Genomic DNA, 25,403 nt, shown 5'->3' with positions numbered 1-25,403 from the left:
TAAGTTAGTTAGGAGCCAAAGACCCAGTCTTTGGAAAATGTAAAGAATAGAAGAAGCTGGGGCGCCTGGGGGTCTCAGTAGGTTGAACATCTGCCTTTGGCTCAGGTCATAATCCCGGGGTCCTGGGATTGAGCCCCGCATTGGGCTCCCTGCTCAGTGAGGAGTCTGTTTCTCCTTCTCCCTCTGTCTGCTGCCCCCTCTGCTTGTGCTCTCTCTCTTCTCTGTCAAATAAATAAATAAAGTCTTAAAAAAATAGAAGAAACCCTCTTTCCCTCCTCCCTTGCCACCTTATGATTCGGCAAAGGACTTCCCTCTGTTGGGCCCAGACTGGGCTGGAGATTAAAATAGCCAGCATGTGCCAAGACAGCATCAAACCCACAGGGTTAGGGTGAAGACCCCAGCATGGTTATAAGTAGGCCTTTTCTTGGGATCCAGACCACATTCATTTATGCTACTGTGTTTACTTCTCTGTTCATTGCTAGTGCAATAATGTCCAAATTTGCAGGAATTTAAGGCTAAACTGGCATTACTTTAAAACACCCATTTCCATACTGCCACTATAGACCTTCTGAATCCAAATCTCTTAACATTCTGTCTGTTTAAACTTGCCTCCTGGGGGCACCTGTGTGGCTCAGTTGATTAAGCATCTGCCTTCGGCTCAGGTCATGATCCCGGGGTCCTGGGGTGGAGCCCTGCGTCAGGCTCCCTGCTTGGTGGAGAGCCTGCTTCTCCCTCTCCTTCTGTCCTTCCTCGTGCTCATGCTCTCTCTCTCTCTCTCAAATAAATAAATAAAATCTTTTTAAAAATTAATTAGCTAGCATCCTGGCCATGTAAAGTTAGAAGACATTGCCCTTGCCCTGAGAAAAGTCGTTTAAACTTTCTAGCTTTGATTTAGTTGTGCCATGGGATGTTAAGAAATGCCTTTCGTATGTAACATTGTATCAACTATACTTCAATTTTAAAAAATGCCTTTTGTTATCTCATGCTCGGGTCTCAGAAATGAAAGGAAGAAAGGATCCAAGGAGGTTTTGCTGAAGCAAAGATAATGAGGCCAAGATTCCCAGAAGAAAGATGAATGTCTGGGACAGGGTTTAGGGTTTGGTGGTCTCTGCTTCTGGCTCTACAGTCACCTGGGGGCTCTTTTTTGGTGTCAACCCTGGAGGAACTGAGCTTTATTTTTATTATAAAAGCAGTGATTCCCTGCCCTTATACTTTATCTATCGCTCTTTGTCTTCTTTCTGCATCATGATTCCAGAAAGAATTGTTCATACTTCCTGTCTCCACTGCCTTCGTTCTCATTCACTCCTGATGATCTGGGCAACCCTGGGCAGGTTAATGAATGACTTCAAGCCTCAGTTTCCCCACCGTGACTTGTAAATAAGGTCATGCCAGAAAAGCATCGAACATAGTCCCTGGCAGGTAGCAAACGTGAGCTCTTAATTCCTTCACTTCCTTTACCTACTTCTGCGCCCAGGACAGAGATTAACTTCCTCCTCCTAAAATTGTTAGTGACCTCATTGAAAGATTCAATGGTTCCCTTTACTTCTTTGTCAATACTCAAGACTATACTCAGTTCTTGAAATTCTCATTCTTTTCTCATATTTGTGCCACTTCTCCCAGTGTTCGTCCCCTGGTTCTTTTTCTTTTACATATACCTTACGTGTAGGTATATTGATGGAGTTATACAGTTATCAAAAAGTATCCTGTGAAGACTGTGGAAAGATGCAGGAATGATTACTTTAACATCCTAAGTAGAAACAGTGCCATAGAAAATGCTACATGTTAAAAATAGGTAAGGAGCTTTTGGTCTTAAGAAGGCATTATGACGGCATTATGTGATCCAAAGATAACAGAGCCTTACCCAAGCCTCAGCCACAGCCAAGATCCCCCAAGGGCAGTAGGCATGTAGGGAACACTAGCAGATGAGAATTAAAGTGCCATTTGCTGGGCCTGAGCACCCCTGTGGGCTTCAGGCCTGAAGACTGCCTTTATCTTCCACGCATACACAGACTCTTACCTGCAGGAGCATATCAGAGAGAGGTGCCAGGTCCTCTGTCTGAGAGGGAAGAGATCTGGTTTCAGCAGTGAACAAAGGGGCTGCAAAAGAGAAAAGAGATTCTTGGCTGTGCTGGGGCAGGCTCATAGGAGCTTGAGAGAGCAGATTCTGATCATCTCTTTCCAATTCCACGTTTAGCGAACTTCAGGTTGAAATTGGCCCTGGCAAGAATATTTACATCGTGGAAGTTGGTAGACACTACAAAGTGTGGCTTCCCACCCCCCACCTTTGCTCAAAACTGAATATTAACTATTTATCAGCACACCACCAGGAGAGGGCAGAAAACATGCAACACTCCCTTACTCTGAGTTGGCTTTGGTTATAAAATGCACCGTTCCGTTTCATTGTGGGGAGAGCATTAGGTCAATGTCTGAGTTCACATCTGCAATAACAAAGATGACAATGACAACCTATTGAGCACGTCTAGGTACTGTGCTTCACTGTACCAAGCACTTCCTATGCATAACCTTAATTTATTCTCAAGTCACTTTATGAAATAGGAACTGTTGTTACCTCTGTTTTACATATGAGGAAACTGAGGGTCAGAGTGACTAAGTAATTTGTCTGATGTTATACTGTTGGTGAATAGAAGATTCTGGATTCCAGTCCAGGCAAGGCAGAGAGGGTGACAAAGTTCCCTCCCCAACTAGCACTTGACAGTATGTGTTACTATGATAGAATATTTATATTTAAAAAAGTGCATCCTTTTGTGTATTGTGATACAATTTTTACATAGGTTTTTAGATGTGCAAAATAATACTATTTATTTTCACAGATATTCACATATGTAGTAAAGGTGTAAAAACATACATGGAGATAATGTGGGTACAGAGCTATTTTTTATATAACTTTTTTGTACATTTAAACTATTTTATAATAAAAATTTCATATATTTCTATATAAGGTAATCAGGCTGCTTTTAGAGTGATATGGGTAGTTCTAATCATTTATTTAAAATTTTTAATGTGGGGCGCCTGGGTGGCTCAGTTGGTTAGGCATCTGCCATCAGCCATCAGCTCAGGTCACGATCTTGGGATCCTGGGATTGAGCCCCACATCCAGCTCCCTGCTCAGCGGGGAGCCTGCTTCTCCCTCTCCATCTGCCTCTCCCCACTGCTCACGCTCTCTCTCTCGCTCTCAAATTAATAAATAAAATCTGAAAATAAAATAAAATAAAATAAAATTTTTAATGTTAAAAATTGTTTTTTAGAAATGAGTGCATGCAAAATCTGGTAAAAGTGAATAATGTCTGTAGTCAGCAGTGTTGTGCCAATATCAATGTCCTGGTTTTGAGAATGTCTTGCAGTTACGTAAGATGTCATCATTGAGAGAACTGAGTGACACAATAGATCATTATTGTTATTTTTAAATGAATTAATTTATTTACTGTTTGCAAAAAGTTTGAGAATCTCTGTTTTAATGGAGGTCTCCTCTGCCCCTCAGGTACTGTTAGATGTTTTCCCTGTGTTCCCACCCCTCCTCCACAGCACTTACCACTTTGTAGGTTATGTTTATAAAGGACATTTACTTAAAATGCTATTCTTCTTTTCCAGGAAATTTTGACAGGCCACCAAACTTTTTCCACACTTAAAAATTGAGATATGATTCATATACCATAATAATTCTCCCTTTTAAAGTATTAAAATTCAGTGGGTTTTAGTATATTCACAAGGTTGTGTGCAACCGTCACCACTGTCTAATTCCAGAATTATTTCATCATCCCCCAAAGAAACCCTGTGCTCATTAGCAGTCACTCATCATTCTTCCTTCTCCCCAGGCCCTGGCAATCACTAATCAGCCTTATTTATCTTATTTTGCTTGTTCTGGACAATTCATCTGAATGGACGCCTACAATAGGTGGCCTTTTTGACAAACTCCTTTCACTTTTAGCATAATGTAGCCAAGTTTCATCCATACTGTAGCATGAATCAGTATCATCCTTTATAGGCTGAATAATATTCCATTGGATAACTATACCACATTCTGCTTATCCATCCATCAGTTCACAGGCATGTGGGTTATTTCCATTTTTGACGGGGGGCTATTCTACATAATGCTGCTATGAACATTCATGTATATGTTATTGTTTGTACATATGCTTTCAATTCTCTTAGGAATATATCTAGGAGTAGATATGCTGGATCATACAGTAACTCTATTTAATTTCTAGAGGAACGGACAATTTTTTTTCCAAAGCATAGGCCAACAGCTCTTAAAAGAACTTTTTTTATGACTGTAAAGATAATACATTATATAACCATTAGAGAAACTGAAAAATCCAGGGAAGAATCAGGACAAAATAAAAGTTATTCCCACTTTATACTACTTATGGATAACAATTATTAACATTGTGATCACTTTTTAATATGTGTACACACACACACAATCTGCATTATGCTATATATACCTTTTGAAATTTGCTTTTCTTCACTTATAAAAGATATGCATTTTTTGAGTTGTTAAATGGTCTTCTAAAACATGATTGAAAAATGCCTTCATGTTATTATTTTGCATGAATGTACCGGGATTCATTTAATTCATATCCTTTTGATGGATAATAACAATATTTCTAATTTTCCCGATAGCTGCTGTAACAAATATTCTTGGCATATAAATTGCAGTGTTTATGATTACTTTCCTAGGATAAATTCCTAGAAATTGAATTAAGTATATGTAATTTTTGAATGTTTTTTATACAGATTACCAGGTTGTATCCATCTATGTTGGTTTCCAGCTGCAAACTGGTTTCCAGTATCTCCCTCACTGCGGGCCTACTTGTCATTATGTTTTAAATCTCTGCTAATTTAATGAACTAAAAAGGGCTGTATCAATGCTTGCTTGGTATTTCTTTGATTATCATTGAGAATGAAATTTTTTTTCTCATGCTTATTGATCATTTGTATTTCCTTTTTTAATATCCTGCTTTTCATGTATTTGGCCTGTTTTTCTCTGTGTTTCCTTGTTATTCAGTTGGAAGAGTTTGTTCTAATTGAGTGCATTTTTCTTTTACAAATTTTTCTCTTCTTTACAAAAGTAATAGATGCTCAATGTAAAAATATAAAAGAATTGTAATAATATAAAACATAAGCACTGAAAATCTCCAAATTTTATCCTCTCAAACTGATAATGTGGTGTATATTCCTCCAAAAGGTTTTTTTCTATCCATATTCTACCAATTACATTTCTTTTCAAAATTAGAATCATAGTAAACCTATTGCATTTAACTTATTTTTCACTTACTATATCTTCTACATATCCCATTGTCAAACATACAGCTTTATCTTCTTTTTAAAAATTATTTTATTTTTTAAGGATTTTATTTATTATTTGAGAGAGAGCCCGCACATGTACTTGCTCCCTGTGCACAAACAGGGAGAGCAGCAGAGGGAGAAGCAGACTCCCCACTGAGCAGGAAGCCCGATGCAGGACTCGATCCCAGGACCCTGGGATCACGACCTGAGCCAAAGGCAGACACTTAATCGACTGAGCCACCCAGGTGCCCCCAGCTTATCTTTTTAATAGTTGTGTGCTGTCATGACTATACTGTGTTTGAAATGAATAGTTTTACATTTTTATTGAGTTATATCTTTAAGTCTTTTTTATGGTAGATTGCTTAACTTTTATGCATAGAAAGAAGGTTCTCAATTTTTATGGGAATTCTCTGGACTGTTCAAGAAATTATTCTCATTTTCAGAGACAAGCTATGCTGTGAAAGAGTGAAGACTGTTGACACATCTTGTAAACTGTAGGAGTCTGAAAGACTGCTTTGCAAATGAAGGGGGGAAAGATACTGTTTTGATCAAATAAAATGTATTAAAGTTCCTATTTTAAGTCAATAAGATCAGAGTACATTACCTTTTTGGCTGGTCTCAACAGCTGATTTCTAGAAGGTTGAAATGCATCAGTAGTCTTTGAAAGAGAATTCTTCCCTGAAACATTTATAAAAAAAAATTAAAAAAAAAAAAAAAAAAAGAATGGGATGATTCAGAGGGATCTGTCCCTGGCCTGGAACATTTTGGAAAGCTAACCTGGGATGTGTCAGCTGTGCAGCAGTTGGGGGTGGGAATGTGGGGTTTGGTGGCAGGGAGAGCATGCTTTAGGGAGAGAAGGAACTACAGGGGTAGGAACCCTGAAGCTAGAAGAAGCTCAAGCCTTGGGTAACACAAGGGCTAACTCAACTGCCCACAGAGAAGAGAGGCTATGCGAGAGGAAGAAGCATGCCTCCGCTGAAGTATTTATTTATTTTTTTATTTTATTTATTTTATTTTTTTTTAAAAGATTTTATTTATTTATTTGACAGAGAGACACAGCAAGAGCAGGAACACAAGCAGGGGGAGTGGGAGAGGGAGAAGCAGGCTTCCCGCTGAGCAGGGAGCCCGATGTGGGACTCGATCCTAGGACCCTGGGATCATGACCTGAGCCGAAGGCAGACGCTTAACGACTGCTTAACGACTGAGCCACCCAGGCGCCCTCCGCTGAAGTATTTAAATTCAAACAGTTTTCATCATCTAAAAATGGTATGACGGGGCCGGGGGAGGGGGGAGGAGTGGGGGGACCCTGGTTGGCTCAGTTGGTAGAGCATGCGACTCTTGATTGCGGGGTTGTAAGTTTGAGCCCCACGCTGGGTGTAGAGATTACTTAAAAATAAAATCCTTAAAAAAGAGATAAAAATAAATGGTATGACTACAAGCTATCAGTTTGTGATCCCTGATTTACAGGGAATGTGAGATCACTAAACAGTGACTGAAGTCCTGAAAGTGTCCTGAAATGGCGGCGTGTTCAAAGAATTCCAGAATTTGAGAAGAGGATGACCCAGAAAGTGTTCCTGAGTTGGGAAAAGAAAAGCTAGGAGTGAGCAAGACCTTACTAAAGGCCAGGAAAAGAAGGCCTTTTAAGGAGGATGCAGTGAGTGCTGCTAAGAGATCAAGGAAAATGAGGAACTGAAATAGAGACCTCCACAAGACGCCTAAACTTTGCTGATATTGTATAATAAGTCTCATGCATCTTCTGAATTGTCTGTGTCTTTTGCCTGACTGGGAGGGGGTGTGGCTGAGTTAGATCCAGCACAAGCTCCTAGAGACCCGGCTTCATTCCAGCAGCAATCAGCATGGCATAATAAACAAGACCACTATAAGAAAAACACATTTTTGACAAGGTATTTATTACCAAATGCTTTAAAATCAGAGAGACTCAAGTGGGCTCACATCAAAAACCATGAAGCATGTATTTCTTGTGCAATGCTGTAAAGATAGGTATCTAATAAATCTTGGCCTTCAGAACCAAAGCTCTATGAAATGTACTATTGCCTTTATTTAACATAGACTGTTGAAGGTACAGGAATCTACCAGCTACTGAAAACTGCAGAACCCTACCCCTGGTGTATCTTTATTTGTGGAAGATATATTCTAAAAAATGTGCCATAGAACAGGATGAAAGTCATTTTCTAAATTGAAATTATAAAACTTTATTATCAAAACTGACATTTTTCAAGATAAAAACAGAGCACATTAATGATTAATGAACTCAACAGAAAGATTCCAAAATAGTTTCTACAAATTTAATTCTCTTAAACAACTGTAAATATATAGTATATATAGCTTTACTTGAATTAAAAATTCTCAAGGCCCTCACAAAGTTACTCTTCATCAAGAATAAAATTCTACATATATGGGAATTAAATTCAGAAAAAATTTAGTTAGCATATTGAATGTAATTAAACATTGTTAAAATATCAAAACAGAGCAGTACATTTCAGAGTATATATGTGTAATGATTTTTAAGGCTCTAGTGAGACACACTCTAAAATGTAGCTAAGCAATGTATTAATGTATTAGTCACACAATGTAGTTAAGATTATAGAAAAATAAATTATATATATGATTGATATATGTCTATATACATAAATATATATAATTTCCTCTTATTGGATTTTAGGAAAATATGTGTCATAGTTAATTCTTTCTATATTGTATTTTATTTACAAGTTAAGAACTTTATAAATAATTATTTGGTATTAAATGGTTCAGAAGACTTACTCATATATGCTGTACTTTTATATACATTATTGCATTTTTAAAAATCTATAATTTTCAACAACAAACCTCAGAAGTAAATATAAAGGAAATTTCTTCTCCCTTAAATCTCGGATCCTGTAATCAGATTAATCTTCCTAAAATTATTTCATCTTATTAGTGCCACAAAAATAATTATTCAGTGGCTCCCATTTTCTACAGAATGAAGTTGAACTCTTTATTCTGATATTCAAAATATTCCATGCTTCGGCCTCAAACTTTATTTTCAAACCAGGCCATGCTCTTCACTCAGTATCAGCAAAGCTCATTCCAACTCTGAGCTGTGTTCCTCACTTCCAATGCTCCCCTTTCTCATCTTCAAATCCTATGGCTTTATTTATTTATTTATTTATTTATTTATTTATTTATTTAGTAGGCTTCACACTCAACGTGGGGCTTGAACTCCCAACCCTGAGATCAAGAGTCCCATGCTCTACTGACTGAGCCAGCCAGGTGCCCCAAACCCTATGCCTTTGACTCCCACCTCCCCTGTGTAAATTCCCCTAATGTTTCTGATGCCTTCCTCTAATCTGGTCTTTAACACTCATGTTGGCTTTTAAATAGCCACACTCATGTACAGTTACCAAACTAGTTTCTGTTTTTAAGACTTGTCTCTTCAACTAAATGGGAAATTCCTTGATTAGTGCCTTTGGTGCCTAGCACAATCCTGAGTATATAATTATAAGCACATGCTAGTATCATCTTAATCACCTCTGACATTTTACTTAACAATTTTTCTTTCCAACTACAGAAACAGCACAACTAAAGGCCAAGTTTACTGTTGCTGTAGTGTCTCTCATTCTCTCCAGAAGCCAATTGACTTTGCTCTTTGCTCCCATTATTAATGCATGAACTTTACTGTGCAACTAAAATACATGGAATCTGGAATTTTCTTCAAACCACGGGCTAATACCTTTAATTTCATCAAGTCTTAGGTAAGTTTCTGTCTTTTGCGATAAATGTATATTTACAGATAGATTTTTTTCCCCTTTTAATGGAATATTTTGAATGTTCAATCAATTTCTCTGAAATTATAGAGCTTTAAAATAACTGCCGGTTTCCTTCCATTGAGTGTGATGTTTTTTCCTTTTTTCTCTACTTTCCCTAACTGAGCAAAGGGAAGAGGGTATAGAAGTGGTAGGATATATGCTTTTTAAAAGGCCACCCTGGACTGGGTATAGAAAAGCATGAATTATGGTCCTAGCTTCCTCTACTGCGTAGGCAGCTTTGCTCTGCTTAAGACTGTTAGGCTTGAGGTTCAAATCTACAAATCCAAGGCAGCTGTAATCCCAAACCAGCATGGTTCTCTTCCTCCATATAACTATAGCACCCATTTATTAGTCACCTCCTATATGGCAGACACAGTATTGGTTGCTTTATATATCATCTAATTATCATAATCAAGTGAATCATGATTCCCATTTTACAGAAGACAAAAGGCTTACAGAGGCTTAGAGATGTTAAGTAAATTTGAACAACTAGTAAGTGGCACAGCTAGAGTTTGGATGCAGAACTGATTCTAAAGCCTCTGCTCTTTTCACTACACCTTGCAATGTCAGTGCCTTGTATTGCCAGGAATTCTGTTTTGGGAATGTTGGGGCTTGTACTGATAACCTTGGCAGCTATTGGGAAGGGCAGAATAATAATAAAATGTTTTAGTGTGTTTGAGGAGGCTCACCAACAGTCCTCTCCTGCACACACTTACTCCAGTCTTCGTTTATTAGGTGTTCCCCACCCTGACCATTTACATTACAGTTTACGCCAAATTTGGCACTGTCCCTTTTGTTATGGAACATATGATCACATGTCTTGGTAGGTGGAAGGAGAGCTGGCAGTTTTTATGTTTGTCAAGGCTCAAGACGAAAACAACAGAATGAAATCAACACAACAATAAGTATATACATATATTTCATATGTATATTAGAAATTCTCCCTGTAATAATAGATCACAAAGACAAAGTTAAATAAGACTATATAGTCTTATTCTGACATATGAATTCCAACCTTCAGCTGTTAGTTTACTTATTTGAAGAACAGTCAATAGAAGGAAATTCCAGTGTGACAAGAATTTTGACAATCCCTCAGTATTATCTCTAATGGGATCTAGTTACATTGTGATCTTCCAGGAAGGATGTAGCTGTGTATGTATGTTTTAATCTGGCAGTTACTCTTATTCTAGTCATACTGTATGTGGCGATTCCCATTGCTGTTTTATTAGGACCATGGGAGGAGAGAGGCTATTCTTCCCCCATTTTTCTATACTTGAGAGTTTACTGCGTAATATTCTCTTAGTAATTTAAGAGTCTAAAGATTTCTACACTGATTTAACCAATGTTTTACATTTAGTTGGGCAGAAGTTTATTAATAAGTATTTGCCACCAAACAGATCTAACTGTATAAATATGTATTATATAATTATATTAAGGATAATTTGTGTTTGAGTCAATAAACTTTCACTCTTGTATCATTTTAATATTAGGTATTTAAAATGCTTTTATAAATCAGATTTTTTTGGTGTGTTTAAAAAAATAACACTAACTTAGTAGGAGACTAGGGTGCAGTTTTCAATGGCATTGACAGTTATGGTGCTATAGAAAGAAACTATACCTGGAATCTAACTTTATTATAGAGTCTTGGCTCTGCCTCTTGATTTTTATCTTGGAGAAATCACTTCATCCACTTACTCATCTACAGGATGAGAATCATAATTTCCATCCCCCAATGTTTTTTTATGAAGACGATATGGCATATAGGAGCTGTTCTCTAGAGGCAAAATTGGGTTTAAGGGACAGGGGCATGGCAAGGAACTAGACATCTCAGAAGGGAGAGGGGAGGGGCTCTTTATGGAGTTTGAACTAAGCATTATTATAGTCACAGAGCCCAAGTGCTATGTATGGTAGGCCTAGAATACCTCTCCCTGAAATTCTACTTCCAAAGACCAGACTTCCTTACTGGGGGTGAACTCAACCCCAGGGCATATTTTGTGATTTTTGTTCCTTGTTGCCCTTCCCCCCAAGATTGTAAATTTTGGAGAAGCCATTCTTTCACCTTTGTATCCTCTGGGAACCAAACAGATCATTAGTATAAGTGCTTGATGTGTTTGATATTAGACAAAGTCCCTATACAGAATAGGGAATCCGGTTAGCAACTGGATAACCATTATCAGTATTTAAGTTAAAGCCAATTTTAAGTTCTTCCTTCTCTCCAAAGGAAAGAACAGTGGTGTTTTTCCTAAAAGAAAATCTTAAATTGAATCGGGTCGCTAGTGTTCAGCCTAAAGCCGGCAAAGAAATAGGTGCAAGGTTGGGGAGGACGATAATTAACCATATTTCGGTTGTGCTCTGGCTCAGGAGGAGCCCTGGCGCTGGTCCCAACAGGAATGCCCGTCCCACCCAACCCGAGTTGTGGGGTGCAAGGCAGACAGTTGTCTCCGTCCCTCCAAGCCACTGTGGCTGGGTTTCTGGTCTTGAGAGATGCAGATGAAGTGGTGTGAAGGGTTGGGCTTTTTTTTTTGTTCCTAAAAATGCAACGAACAAAAAAAAAAGTACAACAATCCAAACCCAACCATCTTGTTGCGCGCCAGCTTTCTTCCCGGGTGGCTCCACCGGGGACGGCGCCGCCTCCTGTCGCCCGCGCTCCGTCAGGCCCAGCCCACGAGTCTTAGCGAGCCGTCAGCCTGCCAGCGCCCAGGCTCGGCGGGCTCTGGGCACCGCGCTCCGCGCCGCGCGCAGCCCCTCTGGAAGGGAGAGAAGCGAGCAGCCCGGGACCCTCCCCTCTTCCAGGCGCACCGCAGGCGGTGGCAGTTATTGGTGGCGGTTGTTGACACCGGAAGGACTCCCGCCTCACCTCACCCACCGCCCCCCACCCCCACCCCCACCCCCACCCTGGGAAAGACGAGACTCGGGAGACAGAACAAAGGCGAAGCCCGGCCGAGGAGGCGGACCGAGGTGCCGGGAGAGGAGGGCGGTGGGGCGGGGCACGGCGGGCGCCGCGAGTCCATTTTGCTGCGGTGCCCAGCCGGTAACGCGCGGTCCCCGCTGCTGGAGGACAGGCGGCCGCGCGGCTCCAGGTGGGGCCCCTCCCACGACCCCCCAAGGTCCGAGATAAGTACCCGCCGGGTCCCTCTCAGGGTGGGGGGGGGTGATTCTTGGGCCGGCTGCGAGGGTGGGGACTTGCCCTGGCAGAACAGCGACCTGCGTGGGTGGGGGGCTGGCGGAGAGCTCACTTTGAGCTCCACAGCTGCAGAGCGGAAACCAGCTGGGCGCTGGAACAGGGCTTGGGGTGGAGTGGCGTGCAGGGGGCGTCAGCTGGGCCTGCAGCGTGTGTGTGTTCCAGAAAACCTGCTCCGCTACGGATTATGACCGGCTTCACTGCCGGCGCCTCGGTATCGCCTAGGAAAGAAAAGGCGACCATGAGTCACAAGTCGGAGCACTCAGCACTTTCTGGCCCTGAACCTGGGGAGGTGCCTGGCGCCGAGGGAGGGCGCCCTAACCGGGAAGCTCCTTAGTACTGCACAAAGATCTCCAGCCATGCTCCTGGCTTTTTCACCAGGTCCTAGCACGCTGGCTTTATTTGTGGGGGACGACTGAAAAAATTAAGAGTCAAGACTAAGAGTCCTGTGCAAATAAATGCATAATACTCTCTTCTTTGTTCTTTCTTTGCAGTAGCCTCGTTTGATTGTCAATCACAACGTGAGAAAAAAACAAAAACCTGATTGCTTTGTCCTGGGAAATAGTAACCCTGACGAATACACCTGCTCGCAGGGGACAGAGGTAAACTACAATACTTCTCCCTACATTAAGAAACCAAAAAAGCACCCAGTTTTTTTTTTTTTTTAAGCCCAGAATCATGCAAAATTGAACTAGGTGCAGAATGTGTTCCCATCCTCATGGGCGGTCTCTGTTCTTTTCATATTTTTTCAAAACTCAGGAGAATAGATTCAGTATTTGGAAAATCTTTATGTAGCAGTTATTCGACATGTACTGCAGTCCACAGATTTATAATGAAAAGGAAAAGAGAGGCCTTAGTAGCATTTATTTTTTTTTTAAGATTTTTTTTTTCCTTCTCCCATACTGTGCTGCTAGGACTTGTACAAATACTGAGTTTTCTAACTCTAGAGACTTTTATACAATAGGTATTTTAAAAGCAGAATTTCATTTACATAGCCACTCCTTCTGGTAGAACTTGATGGAGCTGTTGATTAACTGGTTATACTTCTGTCTTCCACAATGAGAAGGTACATTTTTTCAGGCTCTCCTTTTCTTAAAAATACTATCTTTTTTTGCACTAGCTGAGATACTAAGCTTCCCTGGTAAGTCCTTCCATAACACCAGGTTATTCTTTCCATTCTATACACTTATGACTGGCTGGTTACCTGGTCTTACTTGTACCATAGCTACTGTTCAGATATGCCCGTTTCCATGAAAGTGCTTTGTACCTGCTCTCCTATATAATGCTTTACCTTTTCAAGAAATTGTAGTTCAAGAGAGTCTGGCTCTTTCAGGACCTTTCTTGGTTAATATACTCATGCTCTAAAATAACACTTTAAATGTGAATTTACATTTTGTGTATTTGTACCCAACTGTAATTATCCACTTTACCTTTATATAGTTTAGCAATTTACAAAACTGGCACTCATTACTTAATATTCCCAGAAACATGATGAGGTAGATAATGTAAACATCCTCATTCTATGAAGGCTAAAACTCTTTGCTTGACGTTAGGTATTCAGAGACAGGTTCAGTGCTGTGTTTCATCTACTAGAGAGCCTGTTATAGCCTAATTTGTAAAAATCATAAAATTTTAGAAGGGATTTAGAGAGCCATGATTAAACTTTTCCATTTTATGAATGAGAACACTGAATTCTTGATCCACTTTCTGGATAGTGCTAAAAGTCTAAGAATTGGGGAACTCAGGTCCTAAGCCTAGCTTGCTTTGTATAATTGAGAAAGCTCCATTTTTGGAGTGGGGGGGCTCAGTTTTTTCAATTATAAAGTTAGGTGTTTTCTAGATGGTCTCTAAGATACTTTTAGACAGAGTGCTTCTTTTTTTAATTTTTTAAATTTTATTTTATCATGTTATGTTAGTCACCATACATTACATCATTAGTTTTTGATGTAGTGTTCCATGATTCCTTGTTTGTATATAACACCCAGTGCTCCATTCAATACATGCCCTCCTTAATACCCATCACTGGGCTAACCCATCCCCCCCCCGAACCCTCTGTTTCTCAGAGTCCATAGTCTCTCATGGTTTTTCTCTACCTTCGATTCCCCTCCTTCATTTTTCCCTTCCTACTATCTTTTTTTTAAAACATATAATGTATTATTTGTTTCAGAGGTACATAGACCTAGTACTTCTATTTTATTCCTACTCCAAAACTTTTATTACCATATATTCCCTTATACATATTGGTAATCCTGGTATTAAGGTATTAACTGCCTTAAACTGTTTTATATTTAAGTTATATATAAGTTAAGGTATTAACTGCCTTAAACTGTTTTATATTTTAAATTTGGGTAGGTATGGTAAAAATGTCTGCCTTATTCTTGGTGTTTTACTAAACTATAAAGTATGGTTCTATTGTAAGATCAGGAACTGCATGGAGAAGTGGGGCACTCATACATCATTGGTTAGAGTTCATAAATTGGTATACCCCTTCTAGAGGGAAACCTGACAATCTTTTCAAGGTCTTTAAAAGTGTTTCTACTCATTGACACACCTAACAGTACACTTACAGGAATCATCTAAGGAAATAATCAGAGCGATGGACCAAGACTTTTCTACAAGATGTTCATTTAAATGTTATAATCCAAAAAGACATATAGCCAATAAGAGCATATCCATAAGATGGACTATCACATTTTAGAAGAATATGTAATAATAGGGGAAATACATGTGATAAAGTAAGTGAAAAATGGTGGATACAAAATTGTGTGAAGCTACCAGTTTTGTTAAAATAGGTATGTGCACAAACACAACACACACAAGATTGGAAGAAATAAAACAATAATAATGGTTATTCCTTGCTGATGTGATTATGGGTGATTTTTCCCCTGTACTTTCTGAATTTTCTATACTCACAAATTACTTTTATAGTTGGTTGCTTGGATAACCTCTCTAACTTCAGGATGGTGTCCACTTTCTATGTCCTTTTTTTATAAGGCATTTATCATACCTTTTAGAGGAACAATATCTTTGTAAATGTGCTGTATTTCTGAATTTAGGGTAGGAATTGACTTTTGGCTTAAATTTCATCTTTTTAAATATCATTAGGTCATTGGATTATTCATTCTTATTATTCATTAAAGACACTGCCATCTTCATTACCTTGGCCTTGAACTCTGGATACTAGAATGGTACTGATGAATAGACTGCTATACCCACTTCTCATAACAATTAACCCAAATACAGGTGTCCTCTGACATACAGAATAGTTTCAGTCCCATTAAGCCTTCTATAAAGCAATTTCCTATAAACTTTTTAAAAAAATCATTTCCAGGGCGCCTGGGTGGCTCAGTTGGTTAAGCATCTGCCTTCGGCTCAGGTCATGATCCTAGGGTCCTGGGATCAAGCCCTGTATTGGGCTCCCTGCTTGGCGGGGAGTCTGCTTCTCCCTCTCCCCCTGCTTGTGTTCCCTCTCTCGCTCTCTCTCTCTCTGTCAAATAAATAAAATCTTATTAAAAAAATAAAATAAAAAATCATTTTCATTATATATGGAGACATATTACTAAGGAAAAGTTGAACTGAAAATTTTGGTTGACAGTTTAAATTACTGTCTTTCGTGTGGCATTCATGCCACAAGTATATTCTACGGCAATAGCCAGGTTCCCTATTATAACTCCATGAGGAGCTTTTTTATTCCCCCTGCATATTTGTGGTATTGAATATGAGCGAGGAGTGCCAACATAGTATGTATAATATAGCCAAACTAAAAATTGCTCAAAGTTTAGCATAATTGGCCTTCTACTTGATATAGCCTATAGCTCACGTTTACTTTAGAATAAGATGTATACATAATTCTGTACTGAGCAAAAGGACCTTTGTTATACTAATTATATTTCCAATAGGCATCTCAGAAGTAAGTTATTAGTTGATATGTAGTGCTTATCATTTATTTACAAAATGCCTATTTTCCCTTCTACAGTATTATATATGACATAAGTAACCTCACTTATCTAGATAAATCCAGCTAGCTACCTACCAAATGCTAGACTTTGACAGTACTTTCTGAAAGCTGGCATTAACCTGAAATACAGATTTAGATGATGATGGAAACTTTTTAATAGATACCAACCAATAGTGATTGCCAAATTTATGGTTGTAAAAGAAGACAAATTGTTTTAGCGGTAAAAATTTTCCAGCTTCATGAAACCCACTTATATTTATTTGGGAGAAAAGAGACCAGACATTTCTGGTTTGACCTTTCCAGAAGTCATTAGTTCCAACTTAACTAAATTGGAACTCTTAACAGGTAAAGATAAATATCTGAATCTGGTTGATACCAGAGTAGGAGAATAATTTAGTCTATACGTATGTTTTCCTCAAATTCAGACTCATTCAAATAGATTTCATCTGGGTGGGAGAGAATAGGCTTCAATACTATTTGGAAATCACACAGACTTCTGTGGGGTTTTTTTGTTGCTAAATTAAAATTTTTTTTTTAAGTAATCTCTACATCCAACATGGGGCTTGAACTTATGACCCTGAGATCAAGAGTTGCATGCTCTACCGACTGAGCCAGCCAGGCATCCTCCCACAGATTTCTTGATAGTTGTACAGAAGTGGGATAGTGGGATATCTGATCGAGCTGGTATCCTAAAACCCTATTGATACAATGCTGTTACAAAGTAATAGCTGGGGCAGTTATCAAGAGACACAAGGAAAAGATAAAACGGAAAGAAAGATAAGGTGAACAGGCAGGTAGGGGATAAGGGAAGAATAGGAGGAAATCAAAAGATTGTACACCTTGACATGGGGAGTATGATGAGTTAAGAGAATAAACAAAGGAAAGAGGCAAGACAAAATAGTGGTTCAGAAAAGAGAATGAAGAAAAGGAAAAAACCTGTTTTTTTGAGTGGTCTGGACTAACTAGTAAGGATAATGACCTGGCTTTTACGTTTCTGAGAATGTTACCATAGTCCAAAATCTCTGAAATTGCTGAATAGGTGGGTCTTCCAAGCTGACGGAACTTTTGTTCTAGCTTTATTTTGTCCTACTTATCAGGAATCCTACTAGAAATATCCTGGGGAAATTTTAACTACTAATTCTAAGATATGCCAGAAAACAGAAGTTTCTTATTGTCTTATACTGACACATAAGTAACTTTTATATTGTGTTTGCAGGAGCCGCATAACAATTACACAAGCTATTTTAGACACTATATGTATCTTCCATAGTCCTTTTTTGAGATTCTTAAACTCACTTTATCCTGTTTTGATCATATAAGTTATGGAACAGTCTCTAATAGCCATAATAAAGTATAATAACACATTGATAAGGAGTACTTAAAACAAATATTTTGTAAATAATTTTCATATATTATGACTTTCAAAACAGTTGTATAACGAGGAGAGAAACTGCAATATGTGTATGTGGTTTGTCAAAGGCTACTAAGAACCAAACAAGAACAAACAGGCCTCCTCACAGGCCTGGATCCAGAGATTCTCAGTAATAACGTTTTTTATTTTATAAAAGATAAAACAATACTATAGCAGATCAAGCTCTTGTAAAGCTTATCATACCTAGCTAATGCTTCTGAAGTTTTGCTTTTTAAGCTCAATATAGTTTTCTTATAATTGGTCTCCCTTTTTAGTTTTTTTCCTTAATTTTTTATTGTGAAAATTTTCAAGTATACAGAAAATTTGGAAAGTACTACAATAAATATCCTTACATCCTCTACCTTGATTCAGTAACTTGACCCTAAGTTTCAAGAAAGCATTACTAGTGGGGGGCGCCTGGGTGGCTCAGTTGGTTAAGCGACTGCCTTCAGCTCAGGTCATGATCCTGGAGTCCTGGGATCGAGCCCCGCATCGGGCTCCCTGCTCAGCGGGGAGTCTGCTTCTCCCTCTGACCCTCTTCCCTCTTGTGCTCTCTATCTCTCATTCTCTCTCTCTCAAATAAATAAATAAAATCTTTAAAAAAAAAAAAGCATTACTAGTGGACCTCATACTAGCAGGATACAGTATACTACTTGAAAATAAGATTAACTAATATGCTGAGAGGAAGTGCTTAAAAAAAAAAAGTGATTCCTTTTATTCCAAGCATTGTTTCAGGAAAGATTGATGGCTCCCAGTTTAGTAGAGGCTTGCATAATTTAGTTTTGTCTGTGAGGTTTCAATATTTGCTATGTAGTTTCTTATTAGGTATCTACTTTGGAATTCCTGAATCCAAAGACCCCTCAAAGCAGGATGGAAATTTGATTTAAATCCTTAAGATACAAAGTATTATTAACTTTTTTTTTTGTTCTTTAATGGGATTTGGAAGGAAATCATGGGTAGTATCTTGAACAACTTTATATTCCTACCAATTAAATTCAAAGCCTTAATAGGAAAGTTTCTTTGAATAGTTTTTTTTATTAAAATTAACTTTTAAGAGTAAATAAATGAGCACCTTTTGCATTATAATCATTTGAGTTGATCATTTAAAAACAAGGGATTTCTAGGAGAGAGAAGTCTAATACACATATGTAGGTTTTGCTTTTTATTTTAAGACTACTTCCTTTGTAAGTATTGACTTTTCCATAGTCTACCTTGAGTGTAGATATGAATATTTGCCTAAAAATAAATCTGTGGTGGTGTTATACCACTATGCATTTGTCAAAACTCACAGAACTGTATACCAAAAAGAATGAATTTTATTGTATGTAAATTAAAAGTGTATTTAAAAACACACATATGGCAGGAAAATGAGGTTGAAAATGAGAGGTGGTATAATTATATATTTGCTACTTTGTTGGTATAAAACTTGGGAAATTCCTAATTAGTGGGTAAAAGATTTTTGTCCTTCAAAATTTAGACTTTCTTGGTTTTTAGAAACACATTCAAAGGAAAAAACAAATCTTGGAAATGTGTTTGCTATTGTACACTGAATTTGACAGTGCTTAAGTTGAGATTTTATTGCTGGAGAACAATAATTTTTTTCACATAAAGTTTCTAGACTTCTATATTGGTAAAGAAGATTAGCTGTAGAAAAGAGGGGATATGTACTTTAGTTCCTACAAAGGAGTATGTTTTAGTGACTTCTCCAGATTTTACGTGTTAGCCACATTTTAAGAAAAGGATCTGAAAGTTCCTTTACTGCAAAGTATACTCTTCACTTAGCCTAAAAACATTATTATCTATTTTCCTTTAAAACTTTTGAGGCAACAAACTTGCTATGGTTTTTTGGATTCGGCTGTTTCAGTTTTCTCTAAAGTCGGCTGTGGAAGTGGTCACATTAATTTGGTCATAGAGAAAGTTTTGAGTATAAAGAGAAGAAAAGAAAATGTTTAGCTTTTAAAGTGAACAGAAATAAGAATCTTTAAATTATAGGGACACCTGGGTGGCTCAGTCAGTTGAGTGGCTGCCCTCGGCTCAGGTCATGATCCCGGGGTCCTGGGATCGAGCCCCACATGGGGCTCCCTGCTCAGCGAGGAACCTGCTTCTCTCTCTCTCCCTCTGCCTGCCTCTTTGCCTACTTGTGCTCTCTTTCAAAAAAATAAATAAATAAAATCTTTAAAAAAAATATAAACCAAAATTTGTAAGCTGCATCACTAAAAATGGAACTGGATCCACCATAATTCTGATGCAAATTTTTATGTTTTAAAAGATTTGAGAGAGAGAGAGAGAGAGAGCGCTGGGGGAGGGGCAGAGGAGCGGAGGAAGAGGGAGACAAGCAGACTGCCTGCTGAGAAAGGAGCCTCACACGGGGCTTGATCCCAGGACCCTGAGATCATGATCTGAGCCAAAATCAAGAGTCAGTCACTTAACCAACTGAACCACCCAGGTGCCCCTTGATGCGAATTTTTAAAAAGGGACTTTCTAAATAGTTTTTTCCTTTTTTCCTCTGGTTCATTTTCAGAGCTATAAGGTGATTCATGGCTGTGGGATGACTGTTTACTACTAAATTTTCCCATGTATGACATATTCCTATTTATTTTTTTAATACTTGATTGCCTTAAAATTCTTTTTGCCCCCTATTGCTGTATCTTTTTCCATTTTCTTCAAATCTTCTTTGCCTTGGGTGCCCATTTTTTTCCTTTGCATTCCAACCACTTGGTATTCTTTGTTTTTCCTCTTATTTATTTAATATGCTTGGATAAGATTCTCTGGAAATATTAACCTTGCAAGAATGAGTAAATTAGTTTACTTTATTGAATGCTGTCCTCTTATTACTTTCCTGTTTCTACTACCTTCTCCAAAATCTAGTTTTAGCATAGAGTTCTTAGGTGAAAGAGGACAAAGAGCAGTGGAGATGATAAAATATAAAACAGGACTAAGGTAGGAGGATCATCAAAAGTTTTCTTTTCTCTGTTCTAGAGTCAGAATTTTTTTTTTAAAGATTTTATTTATTTATTTGAGAGAGAGAGAAAGAGATAGAGAGCACGAGAGGGAAGAGGGTCAGAGACAGAAGCAGACTCCCCGCTGAGCAGGGAGCCCGATGTGGGACTCGATCCCGGGACTCCAGGATCATGACCTGAGCTGAAGGCAGTCGCTTAACCAACTGAGCCACCCAGGCGCCCTGAGTCAGAATTTTTTTTTAAAGATTTTATTTATTTGACAGAGAGAGAGAGAGAGCAAGCACAAGCAGGGGGAGCAGCAGAGGGATAGGGAGAAGCAGACTCTCCACTGAGCAGGGAGCCCGATGTAGGGCTCCATCCCAGGACTCTGGGATCATGACCTGAGCTGAAGGCAGACACTTAAGTGACCAACCCTTCTAGGTTCCCCTAGAGGCAGAATGTTTTACAGCTGCTTCATAACTTCTCTCAGGGAGCACACTAACCTGTCGTTATAGCCATTCTCCTCCCAATCCCTTTAAAAGGTCTTATGATTTCTTATATCACAAAAGATTGTTCAGAAAAATCAGCTCATCACATATTTTTGCCTTTTGACATTAAATTTGACCGAATAATCTTTGCTTTAATTCTGCATATAATTTTATAATTTATTATACCTTATCCCTCACAACTAAATGTAAAGCCATAAACTAATTAATTAGCCTTGCAAACTCAGCTAATCTTTTAAATACTATTTATCTTCTAGATTATAGCTCTAATTGTGACTCTTAAAATTAGTGCTAAAATTTATTTACTTATTTTTGATTATAAAATGGTCTGTAGATTATTAGACCCTGTTTTATTTATTAGTTTGGTGGTAATGTGATGTAATTTGTCCCTCAGTAAGCTGAATGAGGACATAGTTAGCACTATATTTGGATTTAAAACTTTAGGGATAGAAGTTTTAAAATGTACATTTAAAAATAATAAACTTGAACTGAGAAATGGTATTCTCTAGGTCAGGAATCTCAAATTTTTTTGTCTCAGGATGACTTTACACTCTTAAAAACTGAGGATCCCAAAAGTTTTTGTTTACAATGTACTGTATATAGATATTTATTGTATTGAAAAATTAAAACAAAAAATTTAAAATCTTCAATTAAAATAACGATAAACCTATTACATGTTAACATTTGTGAAAAATAACATTTTCAAAACAGTTGTGGGAAGAGTGGCATTGCTTTACATATTTATAGGTCTCTTTAATGAATTGCTATTAATAGATTATAACTGGAGTCTTATATCTGTCCCTGCATTACACCTGTTAAAATAAGTAATTTTGGTTGAAATATACAAAGATCATATTTGGCCTTGCACAGATATATAGTTGGTGAAGGGAGGAATATTAGCCTTTCTGATAATTGTGGATCTTCTTTGATACTATACCAAAACTCAACAAGTGGTAGTTTCTGAAAAGTTGCAATATGGAATCTGAAATCATATTATTGAATGTGTTGGTCTTTTGATCTTTTGCCCAAGCATGATTTATAACATGCATTGGTGATTTGAACCAATTAGTTCATTGTGTTATGCAGATCTCCAAATGTTAACATTTTATTATACAGTAATCTCCCCCCTAAAAAAGTAAAAGCCCCCATTTGTTAAAATTACCACTTATTTCATTAGAAAATAATTAATGGGAAGTTATCAAGCACTTAAGTGGCAAAAATGTTTTCCAAAATTCTAATTTTCACTCAAAAACTTTTACCATTTGTTTTCCTTGAAGTGAAGAGCTATTTTGTTCATTTTTGAGAAGATGTCTGCTTTACCTAAGTCTAAATAGCCAGTTTGTCATTCATTCTTTATATAAAAATTGTGTTTTCATAAAAAAAAGCAGCTGGTTCAGATTGTGACTCAATCATGTAATTGCTTTTTCTCCAGACAGTATCTGTTGGGTGCAGCACTCAAAATATTAAAAAGGCATGTACACAGTGATCAGGATTTAATAAAATGAATAATTTTTGCTGCTTCATAAAGAACATTCTTAAACGAAACTGGCTACCCCCACCCATACTGTGGGTATGTGGTAATGAAGAATACAATAACTTGTAATACAGTTTGGTGCTGCCTTTTGCCTTGTTTCATTCCTGCTAAGGCTTCAGCAGTGTCTACTCAGCATTGCTTTTACAGTGCAATTGTCAACATGGTGCCAAAAGTAAATATCATCTTAGTATTATTGTGAAAAAAGTATTGACCTTCACAAATGACTTGAAAGAGTCTTAGGAACACCAGATTTCAGCCCACATTTTGAGAACTGATGCATACTAGACAGTTGTGGTGGTTTAAAAGGAAACATTTAATTCTCTGAAGAATGAATTGCAACTCATGTTTTTACTTACGATTTCAATAATTGTAATCTTGCCTCTGAAATAGAAAAATTTGCCAATTTTTAATAAAAGCCTGCACAAGATGCATGCTTGAATTTATATTTCTGTGCTTCTTTATTTTAAATAGCATACCATTTTATAATTGTGGGCCCAGACTAAAGAGCTCATTCTATTCAAACACTGAGTAGCTTTGTTTCTGACAGCTAGTAGTCAGCTTTCTGTTTTAAAACAATCAGTTGGGTCCTGCTGGCTCAACTTGCAGTTGTCCTAGACCTAACCCTATCTCAGCCAAAGACTGGTGCTGGAAAGCCCACACAAAGGCCTTGTGTAAGGGAGTCCTGCTAATAAGGAGGGTGTTCTAGTCCCAGCAGATTAAAGCTGCTTTGGTGTGCATTCCCTTCCCAAATTTCTCACTCATTTCCTTTGCCTGGCTATTTCAGTGAGAGATCATTTTTAATGCCTCTGAAGATAGTTTCTTCTGATTATTACATAGTCTGAGTGGAGGGGATTACTGGAGTAAAATGTTTCTTTCTCTATGGTAGGATGTGATGGAGCTGCTTGAAGAAGATCTCACGTGCCCAATTTGTTGCAGTCTGTTTGATGATCCGCGAGTTTTGCCTTGCTCACACAACTTTTGCAAAAAATGCTTAGAAGGGATCTTAGAGGGGACTGTGCGGAATTCCTTGTGGAGATCCTCTCCATTCAAGTGCCCTACATGCCGTAAGGAAACTTCAGCTACTGGAGTCAATAGCCTGCAGGTTAATTACTCCCTGAAGGGTATTGTAGAAAAGTATAACAAGATCAAGATCTCTCCCAAAATGCCAGTGTGCAAAGGACACTTGGGGCAGCCTCTCAACATTTTCTGCCTGACTGATATGCAACTGATTTGTGGGATCTGTGCTACTCGTGGTGACCACACCAAGCATGTCTTCTGTTCTATTGAAGATGCCTATGCTCAGGAAAGAGATGCCTTTGAGTCCCTCTTCCAGAGCTTTGAGACCTGGCGTCGGGGAGATGCTCTTTCTCGCTTGGATACCTTGGAAACTAGCAAAAGGAAATCTCTACAGTTACTGACTAAAGATTCAGATAAAGTAAAGGAGTTTTTTGAGAAGTTACAACATACATTAGATCAAAAAAAGAATGAAATCCTGTCTGACTTTGAGACCATGAAACTTGCAGTTATGCAAGCCTATGACCCAGAGATCAACAAACTCAACACCATCTTGCAGGAACAACGAATGGCCTTTAACATTGCTGAGGCTTTTAAAGACGTGTCAGAACCCATCATATTTCTGCAACAGATGCAGGAGTTCAGGGAGAAAATAAAAGTAATCAAGGAAACTCCTTTACCTCCCTCTAATTTGCCCACAAGCCCTTTAATGAAGAACTTTGATACCAGTCAATGGGAAGACATAAAACTAGTAGATGTGGATAAACTTTCTTTGCCTCAAGACACTGGCACATTCATTAGCAGGATTCCCTGGAGCTTTTATCAGTTATTTGTGGTAGTCATTCTGCTTAGCTTTCTTATTTTCTTTGGTCCCACCATATTCCTAGAAGGGTCTTTATTTGATGAATTCACAAGTTGGAAAGACCATCTCTCAAACTTCAGTTCCTATCTGACTAAATCAGCTGATTTTGTAGAACAATCAATGTTTTACTGGGAACAGGTGATGGATGGGTTTTTCATTTTCAGTGAAAGATTTAAGAATTTTACTTTGGTGGTGCTGAACAATGTGGCAGAATTTGTGTGCAAATATAAACTACTATAAAATCTGTTGCAAGTGTATGGTTCTCTGTCTTTTGTTAGAAATTTGTTAAAGAGCTGAGTGGTAGTTCAGATTTGGTCAAGATTTCAGTCAGATATCTTCCTGCAAAAGTATTCCTTTCAAAAATAATGTCCTATAACGTGTTGTTCAAATTAGGTAGCATAAAGATAAATGTGAGATTTGATACTAAGTCCTGAACCCTCCTTTCTTTTTAAATAGTGCTTTTGTAATACTCCTCCTACCCCCAATATTGGTTGTGTTTTTGCTATGGAAAAGAGGTGAAAGAAGAGCACATGATCTAATATTATGTAAATGAGGTAGTGTAACAGTGATTGTTCATTTAAACATGTAATAAAGACTACTCTTGTAAAGCAACTTTTTTGGAGACTGGACGTTCTTTTAAAAAAGAAGATATGGGTGGATTGGACTTCAAATTTTTCTAGATTTGGATTTCTAAATTTTACGTTTTTGCTAAAATGTAAATCTTAAGTAAACAAAAAGTGGCATTTTTCTTTCAATAAGTTTACATTTTTAGGAGGAATCTTGCCTTTTTCTCCTTCGGTTGTGTAAATTTGTCACCAAAGGAATTCAAAGGAAATGTTAGGTGGCTGTGCAAGCAAAGGCGTAGGTAAAAAAAAAAAAAAAC

General features: G+C 38.0%; 2 protein-coding genes across 19 annotated transcripts in view; one reads left to right on the top strand and one right to left on the bottom strand.

The window, feature by feature from the left end:
• The window catches only part of LOC114209779 (ELAV-like protein 1), a 149,852-nt gene that overhangs the window by 20,240 nt on the left and 104,209 nt on the right, over positions 1–25,403 (bottom strand). For 14 of the 17 annotated variants that reach the window (XM_088021818.1, XM_088021822.1, XM_088021817.1 and 11 more), the window contains 2 exons: positions 5,911–5,984; positions 2,018–2,097 (listed from right to left, as the gene is read on the bottom strand). In XM_088021818.1, coding sequence (XP_087877944.1) covers positions 2,018–2,097; positions 5,911–5,984 — 154 coding nt within the window. Of the gene's footprint in view, positions 1–2,017; positions 2,098–2,359; positions 2,439–5,910; positions 5,985–12,351; positions 12,518–25,403 lie in introns of all 17 variants that reach the window. The other 3 variants (XM_088021828.1, XM_088021812.1, XM_088021829.1) reach the window with 2 other exon arrangements.
• Positions 12,035–24,764, top strand: TRIM13 (tripartite motif containing 13). 2 transcript variants are annotated; one of them, XM_028103924.2, is made up of 3 exons: positions 12,035–12,222; positions 12,794–12,898; positions 23,531–24,764. In XM_028103924.2, the coding sequence occupies exon 3, from the start codon at positions 23,537–23,539 to the stop codon at positions 24,758–24,760; it is 1,224 nt and encodes a 407-aa protein (XP_027959725.1). In that variant the 5' UTR covers positions 12,035–12,222; positions 12,794–12,898; positions 23,531–23,536; the 3' UTR covers positions 24,761–24,764. The 2 variants fall into 2 exon arrangements, with proteins under 2 accessions (XP_027959725.1, XP_027959716.1); XM_028103915.2 differs by having other exon boundaries at positions 12,791–12,898.

This window comes from Eumetopias jubatus, unplaced genomic scaffold, assembly GCF_037043125.1.
Source record: "Eumetopias jubatus isolate StellerSeaLion01/CBP00866 unplaced genomic scaffold, mEumJub1_p1.0 scaffold_3, whole genome shotgun sequence".
NCBI lineage: Eukaryota > Metazoa > Chordata > Mammalia > Carnivora > Otariidae > Eumetopias > Eumetopias jubatus.
The sequence above is the reverse complement of the archived record's forward strand: the minus strand, read 5'-3'. Positions and strand labels throughout refer to the sequence as shown.

Bases quoted from the DNA above. Each gene is read 5' to 3' on its own strand.
- TRIM13 (XM_028103924.2), top strand. From the start codon at position 23,537: ATGGAGCTGCTTGAAGAAGATCTCACGTGCCCAATTTGTTGCAGTCTG.